The sequence below is a fragment of the Bos indicus genome, chromosome 19, assembly GCF_029378745.1.
Source record: "Bos indicus isolate NIAB-ARS_2022 breed Sahiwal x Tharparkar chromosome 19, NIAB-ARS_B.indTharparkar_mat_pri_1.0, whole genome shotgun sequence".
In the NCBI taxonomy this organism is placed as follows: Eukaryota; Metazoa; Chordata; class Mammalia; order Artiodactyla; family Bovidae; genus Bos; species Bos indicus.
The window spans coordinates 1,317,135-1,342,750 of NC_091778.1; the positions used below are offsets into that span (position 1 = coordinate 1,317,135).

Sequence of the window (25,616 nt, forward strand, 5' to 3'; positions counted from 1 at the left end):
TAAAGGATTTAAAAATGTACCTCAGGTTTGAAAAATAATAACCAAATTATTTCTCAATGCATGCATGATGCTAAGTCATTTCAGTCCTAACCAATTTTTCAAGGCCACGGGGACTGCAGCAGCCAAGCTCATTTGTCCATGGGATTCTCCAGGCAAGAATACTGGTGTGGGTCTCCATGCCCTCCTCTAAGGGATCTTCCTGACCCACGGATCAAATCCACGTCGCCTATGTCTCTTTCATTTGCAGGCATGCTATTTACCACTAGTGCCACCAGGTAAACTCTTATCAGTGCACAATGATTAGTATTAGCATGTGACATACTTTCACTTTAGAAATATTTAGGGTTATAGCCTTCATTATTTTTCTAACATCATTTGTAGTAAATATCAATTTACAACACATTTCACAACAGATTACAACTTGTCCCTTAATGTAGTTAGCCACTTAATGAAGTCTCCCGAGAAGGAGGAGCATCTGAATTTTACTGAGTATGATTCTTGAATGTGATGGGTCATGTTCCGTGTTTGGATGATCTTTACTATATTTCTAAAGTTACTCCATGATCTTACCTAATGGCTTAGAGACAAGTTAGTGATTTTTTTTTCTTTCACTATTAATCCCAGATGTGCTTTCTTAGATATTTTGCTCCTTAATTTTCTCTGCCTTGAAAAGAGTAATACCACAAATATACCAGCTATTAAGTTGATTTGTGTATATCTGTGCATTATAGCCAAAAAAATACTAAGAAATATTCAACTCCCAAGGAATAAGTTTTGCTTTGTTGGGAGAGATATTTCCTCTATTTCAAATGCATGTTTTTAAATAACCTACTTCTTTTTCAAAAGGAAGATGTATAATGCAGTTATTTAAACTTGGATCAAACTGAAAATCTGTCTTTACTTCAAATAACTACACAATTAGTTCTTCAAGGTGCTACCTTCTACTCAAACAGAATATCAATTTCCTTGCTGATTGAGCTGCTTATTTTTCCTTAAATACATCTTTCACCCAAGTGTCACTTCCTTTGAAACTCAGACACTTGAATTTCATTTCCTGAGCCTATTTCATCCCATTTATCATGATGCACAGGAAGGGAATATATCTGCAGAAAAAATCATCAGGTGGATTTTCATTAACACCAGAAGAGTCTACAGAGTATAAATAATCTAGGAAATGAAGGTAAGCAGGGAGATGAAGGAAAAAAAATACCTCCCACTGAGAATAATGTCTCAATGACACTCTTCACAATGTGGCCAATGATCAGATAAGTGCTTAGCTATATTTCACTTCATGATATCAAGGAGAATTGATAAGTGAGAAGAGTAGAGGAAGTAAAGACTAAAAGACCTGATAATGTTGTCTAACTTCACTGAATCACATTTTCCTCCTGTATAAAATGGAGTGAAGACCTCTCTAATAATACTTGCTGCTACATGATGTAAAGAACCTATCAAAGTGTATGCATCATACACGCCTCCAACAGTTATACACTCATTCCACTCACTTAATGCCTAATATTTTTATGGAATTAAAAGTTCAGATTAAACCAAAATATCCTTACATAACAGATCCAAACATTGTTTATGCCATTATTTTTAGTGAAAAACATATTTACTACTTTTTTTTTTTTTTTTAAGTATCAGAAATAAGCAGACGACAGTTGGTTCTTAGGGGAGATTCGTGGTGATGGAGCAACGGATCATCTAAACAAGCATTAAACTTACAAACCATCAAGACTATCCACTGACAATGCCAGAATGCTTTGCATTTCCTCTTCAGTTCTTATACTTTGATAGATTGCTGTTTGCAAATAATAATTTATACATCATTAACCTCCTCGCCCTTCCATTGAGTCCCAGGTATAGCCTCTAAGACGTAATCATTGGCCTGAGTTTCCCTCTCCAAATCCTCTGTTTGATCTTAGCATAGAAACCACACTTATTTAGTGCTATTCCCATCCTTACCCCCAGAACACTATCCTCTCTTCTGTAAAAATCATTAGACAAAATGAACCACATAGCATTTAGTCGAGATTCTGTTGAAATGTTTAATTCTCATCAGAATTACAAATTGGATAATTTTATTTTATTTTTAATATGCTGCTGCTAAGTCGCTTCAGGCATGTCTGACTCTGTGCGACCCCATAGATGGCAGCCCACCAGGCTCCCCCGTCCCTGGGATTCTCCAGGCAAGAACACTGGAGTGGGTTGCCATTTCCTTCTCCAATGCATGAAAGTGAAAGGTGAAAGTGAAGTCGCTCAGTCGTGTTCAACTCCTAGCGACCGCATGGACTGCAGCCCACCAGGCCCCTCTGTCCATGGGATTTTCCAGGCCAAGAGTACTCGAGTGGGGTGCCATTGCCTTCTCCGTATTTTTTTTAATATATTTTTTTTTGATTTTAATTGAAGATTTATTACTTTACAATATTGTATTGGTTTTTAGATTAAATACTGATGATATGTTTTAGACCTAGACTTTGTTGGAAAATGTTTGGTTTCTTATGAACTGGAGACATTTAGTGCGGGTGGCTGTGACCAGCCCATTTAGCACGGGCGACTGCGACCTGCATCTTTAGTGCGGGCGAGAGGAGCCACCCCACATCAGAGGTCAGAGGCAGAAGCGGGAGGACCACAAGCCTGAGAGGAGGCAACCAAGAGGAATTACCCCATGTCCGAGATCAGGAGCAGAGGCCGAGCAGGCTGTGACAGCGCAGAAACAGCCTAGAGGAGCTACCCTGTGTCCGAGGCCAGTAGTGGCGACCAGGAGGACCTACCCTGTACCCAAGGCCAGGAGCTGTGGCCGGGAGGAGCAACCCCACTTCCAAGGAGCGGAGGTTGTGCTGGTGCTGGAGGGCCTAGCTATTCCATGTTCAAGGTCAGAAGGGGAGGTGGTGAGGAGATACCCCTCATCCAAGGTAAGGAGCAATGGCTGCAATTTGCTGGAGCAGCCATGAAGAGATACCCCATGTCCAAGGTAAGAGAAACCCAAGTAAGACCGTAAGTGTTGCAAGAGAACATAAGAGGGCAGACACACTGAAACCATAGTCACAGAAAACTAGTCAATCTAATCACACTAGGACCACAGCCTTGTCTAACTCAATGAAACTAAGCCATGCCCGTGGGGCCACCCAAGACAGGCGGGTCATGGTGGAGAGGTCTGACAGAATGTGATCCACTGGAGAAGGGAATGGCAAACCACTTTAATATTCTTGCATTGAGAACCCCATGAACAGTATGAAAAGTCAAAATGATAGGATACTGAAAGAGGAACTCCCCAGGTCAGTAGGGGCCCAATATCCTACTGGAGATCAGTGGAGAAATAACTCCAGAAAGAATGAAGGGATGGAGACAAAGCAAAAACAATACCCAGTTGTGGATGTGACTGGTGACAGAAGCAAGGTCCGATGCTGTAAAGAGCAATATTGCATAGGAACCTTGAATGTAAGGTCCATGAACCAAGGCAAATTGGAAGTGGTCAAACTGGAGATGGCAAGAGTGAACATTGACATTCTAGGAATCAGCAAATTAAAATGGACTGGAATGGGTGAATTTAACTCAGATTACCATTACATCTACTACTGTGAGCAGGAATCTCTCAGAAGAAATGGAGTAACCATCATGGTCAACAAAAGATTTCAAAATGCAGTACTTGGGTGCAATCTCAAAAATGATAGAATGACCTCTGTTCATTTCCAAGGCAAACCATTCAATATCACAGTAATCCAAGTCTATGCCCCAACCAGTAACACTGAAGAAGCTGAAGTTGAACGGTTCTATGAAGACCTACAACACCTTTTAGAACTAACACTCAAAAAAAAGATGTCCTTTTCATTACAGGGGACTGGAATGCAAAAGTAGGAAGTCAAGAAACACCTGGAGTAACAGGCAAATTTGGCCTTGGAATACGGAATGAAGCAGGGCAAAGACTAATAGAGTTTTGCCAAGAAAATGCACTGGTCATATCAAACATCCTCTTCTAACAACACAAGAGAAAATTCTACAAATGGACATCATCAGATGCTCAACATGGAAATCAGATTGATTATATTCTTTGCAGTTAAAGATGGAGAAGCTCTATACAGTCAACAAAAACAAGACCAGGAGCTGACTGTGGCTTAGATCATGAACTCCTTATTACCAAATTCAGACTGAAATTGAACAAAGTAGGGGAAACCACTAGACCATTCAGGTATGACCTAAATCAAATCCCTTATGATTATACAGTGGAAGTGAGAAATAGATTTAAGGGCCTAGATCTGATAGATAGAGTGCCTGATGAACTATGGAATGAAGTTCGTGACATTGTACAGGAGACAGGGATCAAGACCATCCCCATGGAAAAGAAATGCAAAAAAAGCAAAATTGCTCTCTGGGGAGGCCTTACAAATAGCTGTGATAAAGGAGAAGCAAAAAGCAAAGGAGAAAAGGAAAGATATAAGCATCTGATTGCAGAGTTCCAAAGAATAGCAAGAAGAGATAAGAAAGCATTCCTCAACATTCAATGCAAAGAAATAGAGGAAAACAACAGAATGGGAAAGACTAGAGATCTCTTCAAAAAAATTAGAGATACCAGGGGAACATTTCATGCAAAGATGGGCTCGATAAAGGACACAAATGGTATAGACCTAACAGAAGCAGAAGATATTAAGAAAAGGTGGCAAGAATGCACAGAAGAACTGTACAAAAAAGATCTTCACGACCCAGAAAATCACGATGGTGTGATCACTGACCTAGAGCCAGACATCCTGGAATGTGAAGTCAAGTGGGCCTTAGAAAGCATCACTATGAAGAAAGCTAGTGGAGGTGATGGAATTCCAGTTGAGCTATTTCAAATCCTGAAAATGATGCTGTGAAAGTGCTGCACTAAATACACCAGCACAATTGGAAAACTCAGCAGTGGCCACAGGACTGGAAAATGTCAGTTTTCATTTCAATACCAAAGAAAGGCAATGTCAAAGAATGCTCAAACTACCGCACAATTGCACTCATCTCACATGCTAGTAAAGTAATGCTCAAAATTCTCCAAGCCAGGCTTCAGCAATATGTGAACCGTGAACTTCCAGATGTTCAAGCTGGTTTTAGAAAAGGCAGAGGAACCAGAGATCAAATTGCCCACATCCTCTGGATCATCAAAAAAGCAAGAGAGTTCCAGAAAAACATTTATTTTTGCTTTATTGACTATGCCAAAGTCTGACTGTGTGGATCACAATAAACTGTGGAAAATTCTGAAAGACATGGGAATACCAGACCACCTGACCTGTCTTTTGAGAAATTTGTATGCAGGTCAGGAAGCAACAGTTAGAACTGGACATGGAACAGCAGACTGGTTCCAAATAGGAAAAGGAGTATGTCAAGGCTGTATATTGTCACTGCACTTATTTAACTTATATGCAGAGCACATCATGAGAAACTCTGGCCTAGAAGAAGCACAAGCTTGAATCAAGTTTGCCAGGAGAAATATCAGTAACCTCAGATATGCAGATGACACCACCCTTATGGCAGAAAGTGAAGAGGAACTAAAAAGCCTCTGGATGAAAGTGAAAGTGGAGAGTGAAAAAGTTGGCTTAAAACTCAACATTCAGGAAATGAATATCATGGCATCTGGTCCCATCACTTCATGAGAAATAGATGGGGAAACAGTGGAAACAGTATCAGACTTTCTTTTTTTGGGCTCCAAAATCACTGCAGATGGTGACTGCAGCCATGAAATTAAAAGACTCTTACTCCTTGGAAGGAAAGTTATGACCAACTAGATAGCATATTGAAAAGCAGAGATATTACTTTGGCAACAAAGGTCCGTCAAGTCAAGGCTATGGTTTTTCCAGTGGTCATGTACGGATATTAGAGTTGGACTGTGAAGAAAGCTGAGCACCAAAGAATTGATGCTTTTGAACTGTGGTGTTGGAGAAGACTCTTGAGAGTCCCTTGGACTGCACGAAGTTCCAACCAGTTCATTCTGAAGGAGATCAGCCCTGGGATTTCTTTGGAAGGAATGATGCTAAAGCTGAAATTCCAGTACTTTGGCCACCTCATGCGAAGAGTTGACTCATTGGAAAAGACTCTGATGCTGGGAGGGATTGGGGGCAGGAGCAGAAGGGGACGACAGAGGATGAGATTGTTGGATGGCATCACTGACTCGGTGAACGTGAGTCTGTGTGAACTCCGGGAGTTGGTGATGGACAGGAAGGCCTGGTGTGCTGCGATTCATGGGGTCGCAAAGAGTCGGACATGACTGAGCAACTGAACTGAATTGTACTGGAGACAGCACAACTTAGTAAACGTAGTCACACCAGTATGATGCTCTGGTATTACAGTATGTGTAAATTATGGGGAAAAAATGGTTTCAGTTGATCATTGGATTTGAGAAAGTGATATTTCTGAGAAGTAACAGAAGTAACATTTGCTACAAGTGCTGTAGTCAGAGAACTTAAATTTATGAGTTATATAATGTAGGATGACTTTTTTTCCTTCAGATGCATAGAGGAGCATTGCAGACTTGCTATAGTTCATCTTAGCTATTTTATTTTTATGATGGACAATTTTAATACTGGGAAAGTCTGAAATGAATTTTTAGTTTTATAAATGGGAAAATTTATATTAATATATATCACATCATTGCTGATATTATAAATTACTAATAATATTAATATGATATATTATTGAATGTTTATTAATGGGAAAATCTGAAAGAAATTTTTAGTTTTATAAAAGAGACATACTTTGCAATACTATCAACTTGTGGTGCTGTATCTCTGAGACCTTTGCTATGAGGCTGCAGCAATACCAATATGATTTTCTTGAAGGATAAAGTGGATAATTTTGAATTATATAGATAAGAAACTACAGGTAAGTTTCGTATCTATATACCTAAACATAGTATGGACTACTAAGTTTCATTTGAATGAAAGCAAAACTAAGTTTTAAAGTTCTGGTCAGAAGTTCATAGCTGAAAGTTTTGAAAGGAAGCTGTATTCTAGCTTTCCTGACACACACTGTGGGATAAAAATGTGTGATTTGATTTCAGTAAATTAATAAATATTCATGGTTTCAATTTGTTTCTTTGTAAAATGGGGATAATGATAATGGAACCCCCAGTTTACATGGACAAATCAACTGAAGCAAATATCCCTTATAGATAATAGGGGGGTCATTTAATGTAAATATATGTATTAGACCCACACATAGCTACATATAGTTCCCTTCATAGCTTTGAATCTAATTAAATGACTTTCTGTTGAAACTTGATTTTAAAAAAAAATGCTTGCCATTCTTATTTCAAATATTTCCTCAGTCTTCATATGGAGGAAAACATTTCCTTCATATTCAAGGAAAAATGAGCTATAAGGATATTTAAACAAAAAAGAAAAAGCAAATTAAGAGTAATTTCAAAATTTCTGGCCTAAATTATGTGGAAAAAAAAATGAAGTAGACTGTGAGTTATTCATTCTCCTTTTGTGGGGCACTTTTCTATTTGTTTTTAGTAAATTCTTATTTCAGAAAAAGAAAATCTGTAGTGATTCTTGCACTTCCCATATGTCTCTTATCCATATATCTATCTGAAAATTTCTATACCAGACTACTTTCTCACAGGCTAAGCATAAATTAAAGAAGTTATGAAATCAGATCCTATGGAAAGCAACTTTCATCCAAGAAATACATATGAAGAATTTAGTAAAGGAGCGGTAAGACTCTGGAGAAAAATTATGCAACCATGATCCACTAGGGGATTAGAGTTCTTTCCCTTGCTTATTTAGAATCTATAAATGTCAACATACAAGCCTTGGTAAAGTGCATTAAGAGTTATCAAAAAGACTAAAAAATAACTAGCCATTATCAAATACCCAACAAATGTTAGCTTCTAGTCATTTTTTCAGTGGATGAAATACCTTTTTCTGGGGAGAAATCAGCTTGGAAAATATTTTTAATGGAAATGATCTAAAAATTTTCCTAAATTACTTTCACAATTTACAATAGGTAAAATCTTCCCTATGTATATAATTAATTACTTTCTCAGCCTCAAGGACAGCCTAAGCTACTCTCCTCTTCAACAAACTCCACGTGGCATTTTTCACCTCTGTGTTTCTCACTGTGTAAATGATAGGATTTAACATGGGAGTGATTATTATAAAGAACACACTCACCAACTTGTCCCCAGGGTAAGTGGCCACAGGACGCATGTAACTAAATATACAAGGGACAAAATACAGCACCACTACTGTAAAGTGGGAGCCACATGTGGAGAGGGCTCTGCGCCGTCCTTCAGAACCATGGGATTTCAGGGAGCTCAGAATGACTATGTAGGAGATGAGTAGCATGAAAAAAATGAGCAAGCACATGGCCCCACTGTTGGCTGCCACCACCATTCCAAGTGTGTGTGTGTGACTGCAGGCAATTTCCAAGAGTGAGAAGAAATCACACATGAAGTGGTCCATGACTTTGTGACCACAGAAGGTCAAGTCTACTGTAAAAAGAATCTGTACAGTAGCATGCAGGATCCCCCCAATCAAGGCCACCACAACCAGGAGCTGGCAGAGCCCCTGTTGCATGATGGCTGTGTAGTGCAGAGGCTTGCAGATGGCCACATAGTGGTCATAGGCCATGACGATGAGGACTATAATCTCTGATCCTCCCAGGAAGTGTACCAAAAAGAGTTGAGCCAGGCATCCATGCCAAGAGATGGTTCTCCTCTGGTACAGCAGGTCAATGGCCATTTTGGGGGTTGTGGTAGATGTGTAAAAGGCATCTATGAAGGCCAAATAAGTGAGAAAAAAGTACATTGGAGCAGAAAGTGTGGGGCTGAGGGAGATGGTGATGGCAATGAGCAGATTGGCCACCATGGTAAACAGGAAAATAAGCAGAAAGACAATAAATAGTACTTTCTGCAAATGTGGATTTTGTGTGAGTCCCAAGAGAACAAATTCAGTCACATTGTTTTGAAGCATAAGAAGATCCATTCAGCATGTAACAACTTCTTAGGGCCTGAATTACCTAAAAAGTAATAAAAAACAGTACTTGTTAATATTGAAAGGCTTCTGTTCTGAATTTCTGAGAACAAAAACAGTGCAGTCATTGTAAACATGGAGCATGTCTTTGGCATTCTTGCTCAGTATTTCCTTCAAGACTTTCTTACTTCTTCAATGATGGTTTTTATCTCTTCAGACTCCTAGTATCTATCACCTGTAAAATATTGCTAAGGACATTTGATACATGATTTACTGAAAAGCACTGCACTATGTATGTGAGGCAAGCTGGAATCAAGATTGCCGGGATAAACATCAGTGACCTCAGATATACAGATGACAGCACCCTTATGGCAGAAAGTGAAGAGGAACTAAAAAGCCTCTTGATGAAAGTAAAAGAGGAGAGTGAAAAAGTTGGCTTAAAGCTCAACATTCAGAAAACAAAGATCATGGCATCTGGTCCCATCACTTCATGGGAAATAGATGGGGAAACAGTGGAAACAGTATCAGACTTTGTTTTTTGGGGGCTCCAAAATCACTGCAGATGGTGATTGCAGCCATGAAATTAAAAGATACTTACTCCTTGGAAGGAAAGTTATGACCAATCTTGATAGCATATTAAAAAGCAGAGATATTAATTTTCCAACAAAGGTCCATCTAGTCAAGGCTATGGTTTTTCCTGTGGTCATGTATGGATGTGAGACTTGGACTGTGAAGAAAGCTGAGTGCTGAAGAATTGATGCTTTTGAACTGTGGTGTTGGAGAAGACTCTTGAGAGTCCCTTGGACTGCAAGGAGATTCAACCAGTCCATTCTAAAGGAGATCAGTCCTGGGTGTTATTTGGAAGGACTGATGATAAAGCTAAAACTCCAATACTTTGGCCACCTCATGCAAATAATTGACTCATTGGAAATGTCTCTGATGCTGGGAGGGGTTGGGAGCAGGAGGAGAAGGTGATGACAGAGGATGAGATGGCTGGATAGTATTACCAACTCGATGGACATGAGTTTGGGTGAACTCCGGGAGTTGGTGATGGACAGCGAGGCCTGGCGTGCTGTGATTCATGGGATGGCAAAGAGTCGGAGATGACTGAGCGACTGAACTGAACTGAACTGATGTATGTGAGATCTGGATTTTCACTTTGATTCCTTCTCCATTGGACTTTGCTGCATCATCTCAGTATCTCAAACTTTCAAGCCCTCCTCTGTGTCTATGAGGTTATAAGTTATAATTCTCAGATGTATCTTGTAGGCTCAGAGGTCCTGTGCAAATATAATTCTTTCCTCCATAATAATTTATATTTGAACACTCAGTTTTAACTGTGAAAACAAATACATGGTCAACAATTTTCTATCACAGTGAAGTGTGAGTCGCTCAGTCGTGTCCAACTCTTTGTGACTCCATGGACTATACAGTCCATGAAATTCTCTAGGCCAGAATACTGGAGTGGATAGCCCTTCCCTTCTCCAGGTTATCTTTCCAACCCAGGGATTGAAGCCAGGTCTCCTGCACTACAAGCAGATTCTTTACCAGCTGAGCTACCAGGAAAGCCTCTATCTATCATAAGCAAGTAATTTATGGAAATGTATATAAGTCCTTGGTGACACATCCACCCTGGTACCTATCAGAATACATAAGCTATTCAGGTGTGTTTTTTCTTTCTGGGAACTATAGTGTCTGGCATGATGTCTGCAGTGCCTGAAACCTATTAAGTGATAAGACATGCTTGGTAAATAGTCATTCTCCATGGATAAGAATAACTCTGCTTTTCCAGATTATGGGCTTTCCTGCTGGCTCAGTCAGTAAAGAATCCATCTGCAATGCAAGAGATGGGGGTTTGATCTCTGGGTCGGGAAGATCCCCTGGAGAAGGAAATGGCTACCCACTCCTGTATTCTTGCCTGGGAAATCCCATGAACAGAGGAGCCTGGCAGGCTAGAGTCCATGGGATCACAAGAGTTGGATACAACTTAGTGACTAAACCACCACCACACAGACCAGAAAACTACATGGATTCAAGTGCTGTTGTCCTCTAGCTATGTTTATTATTATTCTTTATGAGAAACATAAATTAATTATTGAAAGGTAGTTGCAGTCTAGGTTTATAATTTCTGGCACACATTATGTGGTAGGTATAAAAATAATTATTGCCTCTTGGAAAGAGCATGTTAGTATATCAAGATAATTATATTATTTTAAGTGATTTTTTTCTCCTTCGAAATTATATTCCACATATAATTTAACATAGTCACCTTCAAAAAATTGATAGTTTCAGTAGACTTGGATTAAAAAAAAGAACTTGCATAGGTATTCAGTGGAAGAGAATTTGTTAAGAAAAGGAAATCCCTATTTTCAACATTCTAAAAGAAAAAAATATCGAGAACAGAGAGAAATAACATTAATAGATAAGTTATAGAGATAGGTAATACACTATACATACAAACATATTAAAACCAACTAATAGAAACACATATGAAGTATATTACTATATTATATGTATATGTATATGTGTATACTGCATGTTCACTCATTCAACAAATATTTCTTTGATGCCCACTAAGTATGCTGAAGTATCCCTAGTAAATGCCCTTAAATGCCTGAAATGCTCTTACCAAACAGTAGCAGTTCATCCATGACAGGAAGGACCTTCCCACCCCTTCCTGTTTCTGCTACATGTGTTCTCATGGCCCCTTCTCCCATCTTCCCACAGCATCCATTCTGCAAAAAATATGTCTTTTCCTTTCAATGATACATGGATACTTTTTAAATTATCCAAAATGAAAATTCTATACTTATGGAAACAAAGTGAAAATACAGTGGAGCAAATACAGCTCCACTGTATATCCTTATTCTGAGATGGCACCCCCCTGCATACACCCTTACATAGAAAGAGACTAGTATGCATAAAGCAAGAATTAGACATATTATAAATACAAGTATTTTAGACGTAACTATGAAGAAATAGTTTTTATTTTTTTTCTCTCCATAATACCTTTTTCTGGGAGGAAATCAGATGAAAAATAATTTTAATGGATAAAGATCATGATATACAAATATGTTAAACATATTTTGGAAAATTGTGGAAAATTCAAAAACTACAATGATCACTTAACATCAGAGGAATGGATAAGTAATAGATAGTGCATCTTTTTTATTTAAGTGTAATTTTTAATATAAATGTTTTATTTTTTATTTTTTTTAAATTTTATTTTATTTTTAAACTTTACAAAATTGGTCAGGTTCTTAAAGGAAATTCTTATGTTGTATTGCTAACTGGGAAACATTTTGATGTTATTCTTAACACTAATTATTTTTAATCCTAATTTAAATATGCATTAATAGGAAAAAAGCAAAATATCTTCATTTCTATATCGGTAGTATTGTAGTTGAGTCTACCTTTCTTGATATTTTGCATGTTAAAGAAGGGTGCCAAATTTCAGATAAGTGTGGATAAGGCATGATTCTATGATTTATAAAACCCATTTAAACCTGAGTTTATGATTTTATGTTTTCCTGAAAATAAAAATCTTACCTATGAACTTGTCTAATATACACGTCCATGGCCAGAGCCCAAGGCAGCTGTTAGTTCATAAACAAAGAAGTTATATGATTAAAACTGTCTGTAAGTGTCTTCATTAATTTATAAATATTACCTTTCTGTAAGGTCTGTCTGTTGACTCTTAAAAGTACAATCACATGTTCTATTTGTAGGTAAATTTTATGAACTTTCTTAACTCTGGCTAATTGGACCCCAAGGGTATTTAATCATCCTTAGCATACCATGTCAACAATTCAATTATTTCATATAAATTAAATGGGCTTTGGAGGATAACTTTTTGTACTCATCTTTAATTTTGAACTTCTCCTTAGGTCTACATGAAAACAAAACACTATGACAAGAGAACAGAATAAGTTAATCATTCATGGATTTATGCATTTGATAACAAATGAGATTAATATGGAGCCTGAATATCACCATTATATAAATTAGTCAAAGTGGATAACTATCTGATGTAAATTTTTTTCATGATAATACTTATTACTTTCCATCTGTCTACCATTCATGCAAATCATAATTTTTACTACTGTTTTCAGATGCACCTTAAATGATAATACAAACTTTATAATAATACTTGCCACAAAGAATTGGGCATGACTTAACAACTGAACAACAGCAACAATAATATTGGCACTTCAAAACAAATAAAGCTTACAATACTTTTTCAAAATGGCTGCATCTTGAATTTATTCTGGGATTAGATTAATGTGATAATTATGAAAATAAGTCTATCAAATTATATTCAGAGATGGTAGAACACTATATTTTAGTCTTTTAAATTTACCTCATAATAGGCCTACTAAGTAGAGAAAAAAATAAGCATAATAAGTCTACTAAATAGAAAAGAAAATAGCCACAATTAATAGCAAGGAAATACATGAGACAGAATCAAAACACCATTTGCAAATTCAGAATAAGAAGCCAGGGCACTAAACTCAGGGACAAGATTTCTTTAAATTACTGTTTTTCAACATAAGTGTCATGAGAAGCTCAGGTTGCCACCTCATGTAAGGCCTATTACAATTACTACTAAAATAGACTGATATTTGAAATTATATTGAAAATGTATTTAATTCAATTTAATTGAGAAATTTTCTTATATAGAAACATACACTGTTCAAATATGGTTGTATTAATAGAAGAAAAAATAGGTTGTACCTAACTTTTAATTGGCTCCAGAATATGTGTCACTGTGAGCAGCACATGTCATGAAGGAAAAGAAAACTGAAATGACATGATTAAACCTAGTTTGACTAAACACTCCAATATTATAAAAGGCAGTAATAATATGAGTGATGGTAGATTCCAAAGACAGTCTGAATGAGGATTTGAAGCTATCTAACAAATTATAGAAATATGGATTTTTCTGATTGTCACTCTGGAATGAAAGGCAGAATCATGTCAGAGAAACATCATGTACTGACAAGGGCATCAATTCCAAGCTCATAAAGATTGAAATCCATTCACTATGCTCATTGAGTGGCTGTTCAACTTTTACTTAAATAGCTATGGTACAGTGTAAATAGATTGCTTTACAACTCTTATACCTGTCTAGTCCAGCTGTCTAAGGCCTAGAGTTGCACCAAAATGGAAATAGAGTTATGTCTAAATCAGTGAAGACTGTCCATGGCAATATATATATATATATATATATATATATATATATATATATATATACACACACACACACATACATATATATATATATATATATATATATATATATATTTTTTTTTTTTAAAGGAAGTCCTGAAGCTATACCAGGAAAGTGTGGTTTCAGATTACAAATCCAAGGACAGAATGGTTGAAAACCACTGAGAAAGAGCCACACAGATTCTCAAACTTAAAGGCTAAAATGGAATGAAAGCAGAAGAAATTATATATGAATCTTCTCATAGTTGATTGGAAAATAGTTGAGGAATGGTTTGACTTTTGATAGTTTCAGGGACTAATTTCACAAAAAGTGGGTACCTGCCAAATTATTCTTATGGGCAGTGTTGTGCATTTCCATGAGTAGAGAAGCATAATATCAAAGGCAGAAGGCACTTCAAAGTAGGGCTCATATTATGTTAATCCAATCCCAAGGTACTTTAATCGCAGAGAGCATCTCCTAAATTGTTTATCAGAAATGGAACAGTTTGGGGAAGTGGATTGTAGTCACATAATTCTTCCCATTTTACTTCTAAATGAAGCAGAAGCAACTATGTTTATGGCAATAATCATACTTGCTTGGGCAGAATCACAGAAATTGGAAACAGTTTCCATTTACTTAAGTAAACTACTTGTAGAAATAGGGATGACTGGTTTAAAGTTATAGAAAATGATGACATAATGTGAAATAAAACTCATATCTTCTTATCCTAAAGATAGTGTTCTTACTCTACATCATAATTTTATAGCAATAACATTTCCTAAAGATTGCTGCACTACAGCATTGATTGATTTTATTTTTATTTTTAATAAAACATATGGACCCTTGAAGTTGCACGCAGGATGTTTATGTCAAAAGAGAAAATGATAAACACATATATGACACATACACACGTTTTTTATTTTGAATCAGACTTCACTTATGAAATATTCATATTTTAAAACAAAGTCTTATAATTTATTTGAGTTGTTTAGATGAGAAATATTTTCTTTGGTCAACAGTGGACTAATGATTCCTGTTTTGTTTTTGTATATCCCATTTAAATGATTTCTTAAAGCAGTTTTCAATAAAGATTCCATATTCAAGGGGCTAAGTATTAAGCCAACATTCTAATAGTAAATGTTTTCACAGGTCTAGTTTACTATGTGCCTTTGAAAAATACCTGCACTTAGTTGCTACTAATAGTTAATAATTCAATAATCAAAAATATTTTTATTTTCTATATTTATCTAATTTCTATATATTTTCTAATTTCTTATATTGTAAACCATAATCACATACCATTCCCAAGGAACTCTGTATAATGTAAAGTTCATAGGATGTGGATTAAGAGTATTTGGGTTTAAAGCTGACTTACCTGTTGTATGGTCTAGTTATTTAGCATTTCTTCGCAAAGGGTCAGACACGACTGAGCCACTGAACTGAACTGAACTGAATCTTCCATTGTTTCTGTAAAATAAGAACAGTAAATTTTAATTTTTTAATGTCCTTCTGACCATTTTAGAGTGCCAAAGAATTGATGCTTTTGAACTGTGGTGTTGGAGAAGATTCTTGAGAGTCCATTGGACTGCAAGGAGATCCAACCAGTCCATTCTAAAGGAGATCAGTCCTGGGTGTTCTTTGGAAGGAATGATGTTAAAGCTGAAACTCCTGTACTTTGGCCACCTCATGAGAAGAGTTGACTCACTGGAAAAGACTGATGCTAGGAGGGATTGGCGGCAGGAGGAGAAGGGGACTACAGATGATGAAATGGCTGGATGGCATCACCAACTCGATGGACATGAGTTTGAGTGAACTCCAGGAGTTGGTGATGGACAGGGAGGCCTGGCTTGCTGCAATTCATGGGGTTGCAAAGAGTCGGACATGACTGAGCAACAGAACTGGACTGAACTGAACTGACCATTTTAGAACACTCAAAATATTCACATCAATTTAAATGGAGGACAATTGTTTTTTAGAAGAACGGACAACTTGTTCACAGCAGAATAATAAACAGGGAGGCCTGGCCTGCTGTGATTCATGAGGTCACAAAGAGTCGGACACCACTGAACCACTGAACTGACTGATATTTCAAGATGTTTAGACTTGTTTCCAGTACTGGGGTGTAAGACAGGCTACAAGGAAGTATTGTACAATACAGGGACTATAGCCAATATTTTGTAAGAACTGTAGTTGGAGTGTCACCTTTAAAACTTGTATAAAAAATTATTTTAAAAAATTAAAACGACAAAGTATTTTTTAATATAAAAAAAATAAACTCAATACAATTTTAAATGTTGGGTATATCATGTGTGTGTAAAGAGAATATTGGCAGGTGTCTTCTCTCTACTTTATGTTCCACACCAACCTAGAACCAGCAAGCCACATAGCTTTCTGAGGGCCAATGCCTAATATACACAGGCATATTATATAACTCTGTAATCAGAGTTACTACAAAACAAGTAAGATTTTTCTGAAATGCTGTCTTTTATTCCAATATTTTATTCCAATATCATTTGAAACGGTTGAAAGACTATCACAATTGGACTTAGAATAATAAAGATGTAAATACTAGCTCTGTCTTTAACAATGGGCAGATTATTTAACTTTTTTGAATCTCAATGTTCTTCATCTGAAATATAAGAATAACCATAATAATAGCATCTATCTCACAAATATGCTGTTAGTGCTTGGTGAGGTATACCAGTGTTTCACAGTAATAAAATATGAAAATGTAAAGATTGTGATAGGAATAAAATCCTCTTCCACTGCTCAGAGAATTCAAGTACTTGATAGTACAGGATTGTGTCTGAAGTCACACCCACAGTGGCCACCTAATTTTACCATGGATGGATGAACCATAGCTTTTCATTTGATCATAAAGGCTCTTTTAAATTTGTTGTGCTGGAATTTTTCATAAAATGCCTCAGTCTGAACTTTTAAAAGGCCTCTTTCTCAGGGCCAGGAAAGCCACATCAAGTGCCTGTCACAGATTTCATGTTACAAATTTAGGCGAATTCCTCCCTTTTTCAGCCCCTAAAATATCACCAGTCAGTCCATGGCCTTCCAGATTTACCTGATAAAGCTGATAGGAACCTTAGAACTTCCATTTCTGGAATGGATGACTTGAGAGAGAAAATAATAAATTTTATAATTTTATTTACAAAAGTGTAATTTACCAAGTTATTACAAATCATTATTAGCTTATGGAGAAAAGTTTCCTTACATCTAAAAAAAAAGATTAAAAGTTAGTAATATATCAGACAAAACAAAACAAAAAAAATTATTTATCAGTTTATTCAATTCTATGTGATTCATATAGGTAATAACTAGAACACCTCTATTAATGTTTGTTCATGCTGTATAATCTGCAGAGCTTATTATTCATTTTACAATGCTTCCTTTGTAATTTAATATACCAAATAATCCTATTTGGTTTAATGTTAATATTTCTCTCCAACATAGCTCAGGGATCCTCTGAAGCATTCCAAATTTAAGGTGTCAAGAGAGCTTTCAATAGAATTTGATAGAAAGCTTGTTAAAAATATCAAGACGTTTTAAAACACTTGTTCAGATAGGATCAGGTGAATGTTTATTCACTTAATCAAAGTGATAAAAGATTTCAAAAGCAAATACAATTCACTTAAAGGCAAGAAAGTTCACATTAGCTTTATCAAAAGCCACATCAAAGTAAACTTATTCTCTTTATAGAGAGTAACCAAATTGAATCCTACACCTGCTTATTTTAATAATAAAATTCCTTTACCCAATTAAATTTAATGTAATCTCAACCCTCCCATACACAAAACTCCTTTTTTCAGGGTTCACTTTCTAAAAACCTTCCATAAGTTTTTGAATCCATAATAGTTTGTTCCTTAATATTACTTCAATAAAACCATTTTTGAGGGGAAAAAACTACCTTTTTTTTGGGGGGGGAGGGTTATAAGGCATATATGAGACTTCCCTGGTAGCTCAGCTGGTAAAGAATCCACCTGTAATAAAGGAGATCTGGATTCAATTCCTGGGTTGGGAAGATTCCCTAAGAAGGGCTAGCCTACCCACTCCAGTATTCTTGGCTTTCCCTGGTGGTTCAGACAGCAAAGAATTCTCCTGCAGTGTGGGAGACCTGGGTTCAATCTCTGGGTTGGGAAGATCCCCTGAAGGAGGGCATGGCAATCCATACTAGTATTTTTGCCTGGAGAATCCCCATGGACAGTGGGGCCAGGCGGACTGCAGTTAATGGGGTTGCAAAGAATCGGACACAACTGAGTGACTAAGCAAGGTACAGCACAATGCATATATGTATAGTATATATACTATATATATATATACGAATATATACTATCTATATATAATATTTCCTTTATGTATTCATCTATCAGTGGATATTTTGGTTGATATTATGTTGATCATGGAAGTGTGGGTATCTCTTCAGATTCCTGGTGTCATATTTTTGAATATTTACATGAATATTTACATGAGCATTGAATTGCTGAACTTTATGGTAGTTTTACTTTTAATATCTTGAGAAACCTCCATAATGTTTTCCATAGTCACTGAACAAATTTATAGTCCCAACAGTGGTATAGTAGGCTTCCATTTTCACTACATCCTTATCAAAGTTTTTTGTTGATGAATATTTGATATAGCCATCCTTACATGTATGAGGTGAGAATTCATTTGGAGAGTTCATTTTGATTGCATTTCCCTATTGACTATCAGTATGAGCAATTTCCAATTTCCTTTTGGCAATTTCTACGTCTTCTTTCAAAAAATATTCAGTTTCTTTGTCCATGTTTAGATTTGATTATTTGAAGGAGGGTTTCTTGCTATTTAATTGTATAAGTTCCTTATATATTTTATTTATTAACTTATTATGAGAGTCATGTTCTGTGTGTGTATATCCACTTCAGTCATGTCTGACTTGTGGATTGAAAATTGCTAGGCTCCTCTGTTCATGGGATTGTCTAGGCAAGAATACTGGAGTGGGTTTCCATGCCCACCTCCAGAGGATTTTTCCAACCCAGGGATCGAGCCTGAGCCTTCTGCATCTCCTGCACTACAGGCAGATTCTTTACTGCTGAGCAACTGGAGAAACCCATGAGATACATAATTTGCCCATGTTTTCTCCCATTCCATAGGTTACCTTTTCGCTTTGTTGATCATTTCCTTTGATGAATAAAAGCAGTCTGAATGTAGAATTTGAAATCCTGAACTTCAAAATGATGTCATGATGGAAAGAGAGTTAACTGACCAAATAGGTTTTTTTTTTTTTTTTTTTTTTTTTTTAAAGTAAGGTTAAAATTTTTAAAAGTATTGAAAGAGTATGGAGTTTTCCAAGAGTGTGTGATAGAATAAATAAAAAACTAAAATAATATTAAAATAACATTTTATAATAAACATTCATAACATAACATAAATACTTGAAGCAAATGTCAAAGGAGAGTAAATATTTGTAGCAAATATATACATATATATATAGTGTAAAAAACATTTATTAAAATCCATTAGTAGTAATTCTTTTTTTTTCTAATTTTATTTTATTTTTAAACTTTACATAATTGTATTAGTTTTGCCAAATATCAAAATGAATCCACCACAGGTATACATGTGTTCCCCATCCCGAACCCTCCTCCCTCCTCCCTCCCCATACCATCCCTCTGGGCCGTGCCAGTGCACCAGCCCCAAGCATCCAGCATCGTGCATCGAACCTGGACAGGGAACTCGTTTCCTACATGATATTTTACATGTTTCATTGCCATTCTCCCAAATCATCCCACCCTCTCCCTCTCCCACAGAGTCCATAAGACTGTTCTATACATCAGTGTCTCTTTTGCTGTCTTGTACACTGGGTTATTGTTACCATCTTTCTAAATTCCATATATATGCATTAGTATACTGTATTTATGTTTTTCCTTCTGGCTTACTTCACTCTGTATAATAGGCTCCAGTTTCATCCACCTCATTAGAACTGATTCAAATGTACTCTTTTTAATGGCTGAGTAATACTCCATTGTGTATATGTACCATAGCTTCCTTATCCATTCATCTGCTGATGGACATCTAGGTTGCTTCCATGTCTTGGCTATTATAAATAGTGCTGCGATGAACATTGGGGTACACGTGTCTCTTTCCCTTCTGGTTTCCTCAGTGTGTATGCCCAGCAGTGGGATTGCTGGATCATAAGGCAGTTCTATTTCCAGGTTTTTAAGGAATCTCCACACTGTTCTCCATAGTGGCTGTACTAGTTTGCATTCCCACCAACAGTGTAAGAGGGTTCCCTTTTCTCCACACCCTCTCCAGCATTTATTATTTGTAGACTTTTGGATTGCAGCCATTCTGACTGGTGTGAAATGGTACCTCATAGTGGTTTTGATTTGCATTTCTCTGATAATGAGTGATGTTGAGCATCTTTTCATGTGTTTGTTAGCCATCTGTATGTCTTCTTTGGAGAAATGTCTATTTAGTTATTTGGCCCATTTTTTGATTGGGTCGTTTATTTTTCTGGAGTTGAGCTGTAGGAGTTGCTTGTATATTTTTGAGATTAGTTGTCTGTCGGTTGCTTCATTTGCTATTATTTTCTCCCATTCTGAAGGCTGTCTTTTCACCTTGCTAATAGTTTCCTTTGTTGTGCAGAAGCTTTTAAGGTTAATTAGGTCCCATGTGTTTATTTTTGCTTTTATTTCCAATATTCTGGGAGGTGGGTCATAGAGGATCCTGCTGTGATGTATGTCGGAGAGTGTTTTGCCTATGTTCTCCTCTAGGAGTTTTATAGTTTCTGGCCTTACGTTTAGATCTTTAATCCATTTTGAGTTTATTTTTGTGTATGGTGTTAGAAAGTGTTCTAGTTTCATTCTTTTACAAGTGGTTGACCAGATTTCCCAGCACCACTTGTTAAAGAGATTGTCTTTAATCCATTGTATATTCTTGCCTCCTTTGTCAAAGATAAGGTGTCCATATGTGCATGGATTTATCTCTGGGCTTTCTATTTTATTCCATTGATCAATATTTCTGTCTTTGTGCCAGTACCATACTGTCTTGATAACTGTGGCTTTGTAGTAGAGCCTGAAATCAGGTAGGTTGATTCCTCCAGTTCCATTCTTCTTTCTCAAGATTGCTTTGGCTATTTGAGGTTTTTTGTATTTCCATACAAATTGTGAAATTAATTTTTCTAGCTCTGTGAAGAATACTGTTGGTAGCTTGATAGGGATTGCGTTGAATCTATAAATTGCTTTGGGTAATATACTCATTTTCACTATATTGATTCTTCCAATCCATGATCATGGTATATTTCTCCATCTATTAGTGTCCTCTTTGATTTATTTCACCAGTGTTTTATAGTTTTCTATATATAGGTCTTTAGTTTCTTTAGGTAGATATATTCCTAAGTATTTTATTATTTCCGTTGCAATGGTGAATGGAATTGTTTCCTTAATTTCTCTTTCTGTTTTCTCATTATTAGTGTATAGGAATGCAAGGGATTTCTGTGTGTTGATTTTATATCCTGCAACTTTACTATAGTCATTGATTATTTCTAGTAATTTTCTGGTGGAATTAGGGTTTTCTATGTAGAGGATCATGTCATCTGCAAATAGTGAGAGTTTTACTTCTTCTTTTCCAATTTGGATTCCTTTTATTTCTTTTTCTGCTCTGATTGCTGTGGCCAAAACTTCCAAAACTATGTTGAACAGTAATGGTGAAAGTGGGCACCCTTGTCTTGTTCCTGACTTTATAGGAAATGCTTTCAATTTTTCACCATTGAGGATAATGTTTGCTGTGGGTTTGTCATATATAGCTTGTATTATGTTGAGGTATGTTCCTTCTATTCCTGCTTTCTGGAGACTTTTTATCATAAATGGATGTTGAATTTTGTCAAAGGCTTTCTCTGCATCTATTGAGATAATCATATGGTTTTTATTTTGCAATTTGTTAATGTGGTGTATTACATTGATTGATTTGCGGATATTGAAGAATCCTTGCATCCCTGGGATAAAGCCCACTTGATCATGGTGTATGATCTTTTTAATGTGTTGTTGGATTCTGATTGCTAGAATTTTGTTAAGGATTTTTGCATCTATGTTCATCAGTGTTATTGGCCTGTAGTTTAGAAAACATCCTACAGCCCAGATTATTGTACCCAGCAAGGATCTCATTCAAGTATGAAGGAGAAATCAAAAGCTTTTCAGACAAGCAAAAGATGAGAGAATTCTGCACCATCAAACCAGCTCTCCAACAAATACTAAAGGATATTCTCTAGACAGGAAACACAAAAACGGTGTATAAACTCGAACCCAAAACAATAAAGTAAATGGCAACGGGATCATACTTATCAGTAATTACCTTAAACGTAAATGGGTTGAATGCCCCAACCAAAAGACAAAGACTGGCTGAATGGATACAAAAACAAGACCCCTACATATGTTGTCTACAAGAGACCCACCTCAAAACAGGGGACACATACAGACTGAAAGTGAAGGGCTGGAAAAAGATTTTTCATGCAAATAGGGACCAAAAGAAAGCAGGAGTAGCAATACTCATATCAGATAAAATAGACTTTAAAACAAAGGCTGTGAAAAGAGACAAAGAAGGTCATTACATAATGATCAAAGGATCAATCCAAGAAGAAGATATAACAATTATAAATATATATGCACCCAACACGGGAACACCACAGTACGTAAGACAAATGCTAACAAGTATGAAAGGAGAAATTAACAATAACACAATAATAGTGGGAGACTTTAATACCCCACTTGCACCTATGGATAGATAAACTAAACAGAAAATTAACAAGGAAACACAAACTTTAAACGATACAATAGACCAGTTAGACCTAATTGATATCTATAGGACATTTCATCCCAAAACAATGAATTTCACCTTTTTCTCAAGCGCACATGGAACCTTCTCCAGGATAGATCACATCCTGGGCCATAAAGCTAGCCTTGGTAAATTCAAAAAAATAGAAATCATTCCAAGCATTTTTTCTGACCACAGTGCAGTAAGATTAGATCTCAATTACAGGAGAAAAACTATTAAAAATTCAAACATATGGAGGCTGAACAACACACTGCTGAATAACCAACAAATCACAGAAGAAATCAAAAAAGAAATCAAAATCTGCATAGAAACGAATGAAAATGAAAACACAACAACCCAAAACCTGTGGGACATGGTAAAAGCAGTCCTAACGGGAAAGTTCATAGCAATACAGGCACACCTCAAGAAACAAGAAAAAAGTCAAATAAATAACCTAACTCTACACCTAAAGCAACTAGAAAAGGAAGAAATGAAGAACCCCAGGGTTAGTAGAAGGAAAGAAATCTTAAAAATTAGAGCAGAAATAAATGCAAAAGAAACAAAAGAGACCATAGCAAAAATCAACAAAACCAAAAGCTGGTTCTTTGAAAGGATAAATAAAATTGACAAACCATTAGCCAGACTCATCAAGAAACAAAGGGAGAAAAATCAAATCAACAAAATTAGAAACGAAAAAGGAGAGATCACAACAGACAACACAGAAATACAAAGGATCATAAGAGACTACTATCAACAATTATATGCCAATAAAATGGACAATGTGGAAGAAATGGACAAATTCTTAGAAAAGTACAACTTTCCAAAACTCGACCAGGAAGAAATAGAAAACCTTAACAGACCCATCACAAGCAGGGAAATTGAAACTGTAATCAAAAATCTTCCAGCAAACAAAAGCCCAGCTCCAGATGGCTTCACAGCTGAATTCTACCAAAAATTTAGAGAAGAGCTAACACCTATCCTGCTCAAATTCTTCCAAATAATTGCAGAGGAAGGTAAACTTCCAAACTCATTCTATGAGGCCACCATCACCCTAATACCAAAACTTGACAAAGATGCCACAAAAAAAGTAGTAATTCTTAATAGACTAAGAATTCATTCTTTTACAAGTGGTTGACCAGTTCTTCCAGCACCACTTGTTAAAGAGATTATCTTTAATCCATTGTATATTCTTGCCTCCTTTGTCAAAGATAAGGTGTCCATATGTGTGTGGATTTATCTCTGGGCTTTCTATTTTGTTCCATTGATCTATATTTCTGTCTTTGTGCCAGTACCATACTGTCTTGATGACTGTGGCTTTGTAGTAGAGCCTGAAGTCAGGCAGGTAGATTCCTCCAATTCCATTCTTCTTTCTCAAGATAGCTTTGGCTATTTGAGTTTTTTTGTATTTCCATACAAATTGTGAAATTATTTGTTCTAGCTCTGTGAGGAATACCGTTGGTAGCTTGATAGGGATTGCATTGAATCTATAAATTGCTTTGGGTAGTATACTCATTTTCACTATATTGATTCCTCCAATCCATGAACATGGTATATTTCTCCATCTATTAGTGTCCTCTTTGATTTCTTTCACCAGTGTTTTATAGTTTTCTATATATAGGTCTTTAGTTCTTTAGGTAGATATATTCCTAAGTATTTTATTCTTTTCATTGCAATGGTGAATGGAATTATTTCTTTAATTTCTCTTTCTATTTTCTCATTATTAGTGTATAGGAATTCAAGGGATTTCTGTGTGTTGATTTTACATCCTGCAACTTTACTATATTCATTTATTAGTTCTAGCAATTTTCTGGTGGAGTCTTTAGGGTTTCCTATGTCAGAATGGCTGCGATCCTAAAGTCTACAAGCAATAAATGCTGGAGAGGGTGTGGAGAAAAGGGAACCCTCTTACACTGTTGGTGGGAATGCAAACTAGTACAGCCACTATGGAGAACAGTGTGGAGATTCCTTTAAAAACTGGAAATAGAACTGCCCTATGATCCAGCAATCCCACTGCTGGGCATACACACTGAGGAAACCAGAAGGGAAAGAGACACGTGTACCCCAATGTTCATTGCAGCACTGTTTATAATAGCCAGGGCATGGAAGCAACCTAGATGTCCATCAGCAGATAAATGGATAAGAAAGCTGTGGTACATATACACAATGGAGTATTACTCAGACATTAAAAAGAGTACATTTGAATCAGTTCTAATGAGGTGGATGAAACTGGAGCCGATTATACAGAGTGAAGTAAGCCAGAAAGAAATACACCAATACAGTATACTAACACATATATATGGAATTTAGAAAGATGGTAACAATAACCCTGTATATGAGACAGCAAAAGAGACACTGATGTATAGAACAGTCTTATGGACTCTGTGGGAGAGGGAGAGGGTGGGATGATTTGGGAGAATGGCATTGAAATATGTATAATATCATATATGAAATGAGTCACCAGTCCAGGTTTGATGCATGATACTGGATGCTTGGGGCTGATGCACTGGGACAACCCAGAAGGATGGTATGGGGAGAGAGGAGGGAGGAGGGTTCAGGATGGGGAACACATGTATACCTGTGGCAGATTCATTTTGATATATGGCAAAACCAATACAATATTGTAAAGTTTAAAAAAATTCAAGTAATTGACAATATCTGTAGAGTGAAAT

At 36.4% G+C, this 25,616-nt stretch overlaps 1 protein-coding gene across 1 annotated transcript; it reads right to left on the reverse strand.

Annotated features, from left to right (window-relative positions):
- Positions 1-6,515: 6,515 nt before the first annotated feature.
- LOC139177704 (olfactory receptor 4C3D-like) lies at positions 6,516-8,954 on the reverse strand. The gene is made up of 2 exons (XM_070774263.1): positions 8,034-8,954; positions 6,516-6,557 (listed from the first exon to the last, which is right to left on the reverse strand). Exons 1-2 carry the CDS (start codon positions 8,952-8,954, stop codon positions 6,516-6,518), a joined length of 963 nt encoding a protein of 320 aa, XP_070630364.1.
- Between the last annotated feature and the right edge of the window lie 16,662 nt (positions 8,955-25,616).

What these genes read in the sequence shown, in the direction of transcription:
- LOC139177704 (XM_070774263.1), bottom strand. Translation starts at nt 8,954, where the DNA reads ATGGATCTTCTTATGCTTCAAAACAATGTGACTGAATTTGTTCTCTTG. An exon ending in GTTTGTTGAAGAGGAGAGTA is followed by an intron (nt 6,558 to 8,033) that starts GCTTAGGCTGTC and finishes AATTCATTTCAG; the next exon opens with ACTTTCCCAGTATTAAAATT.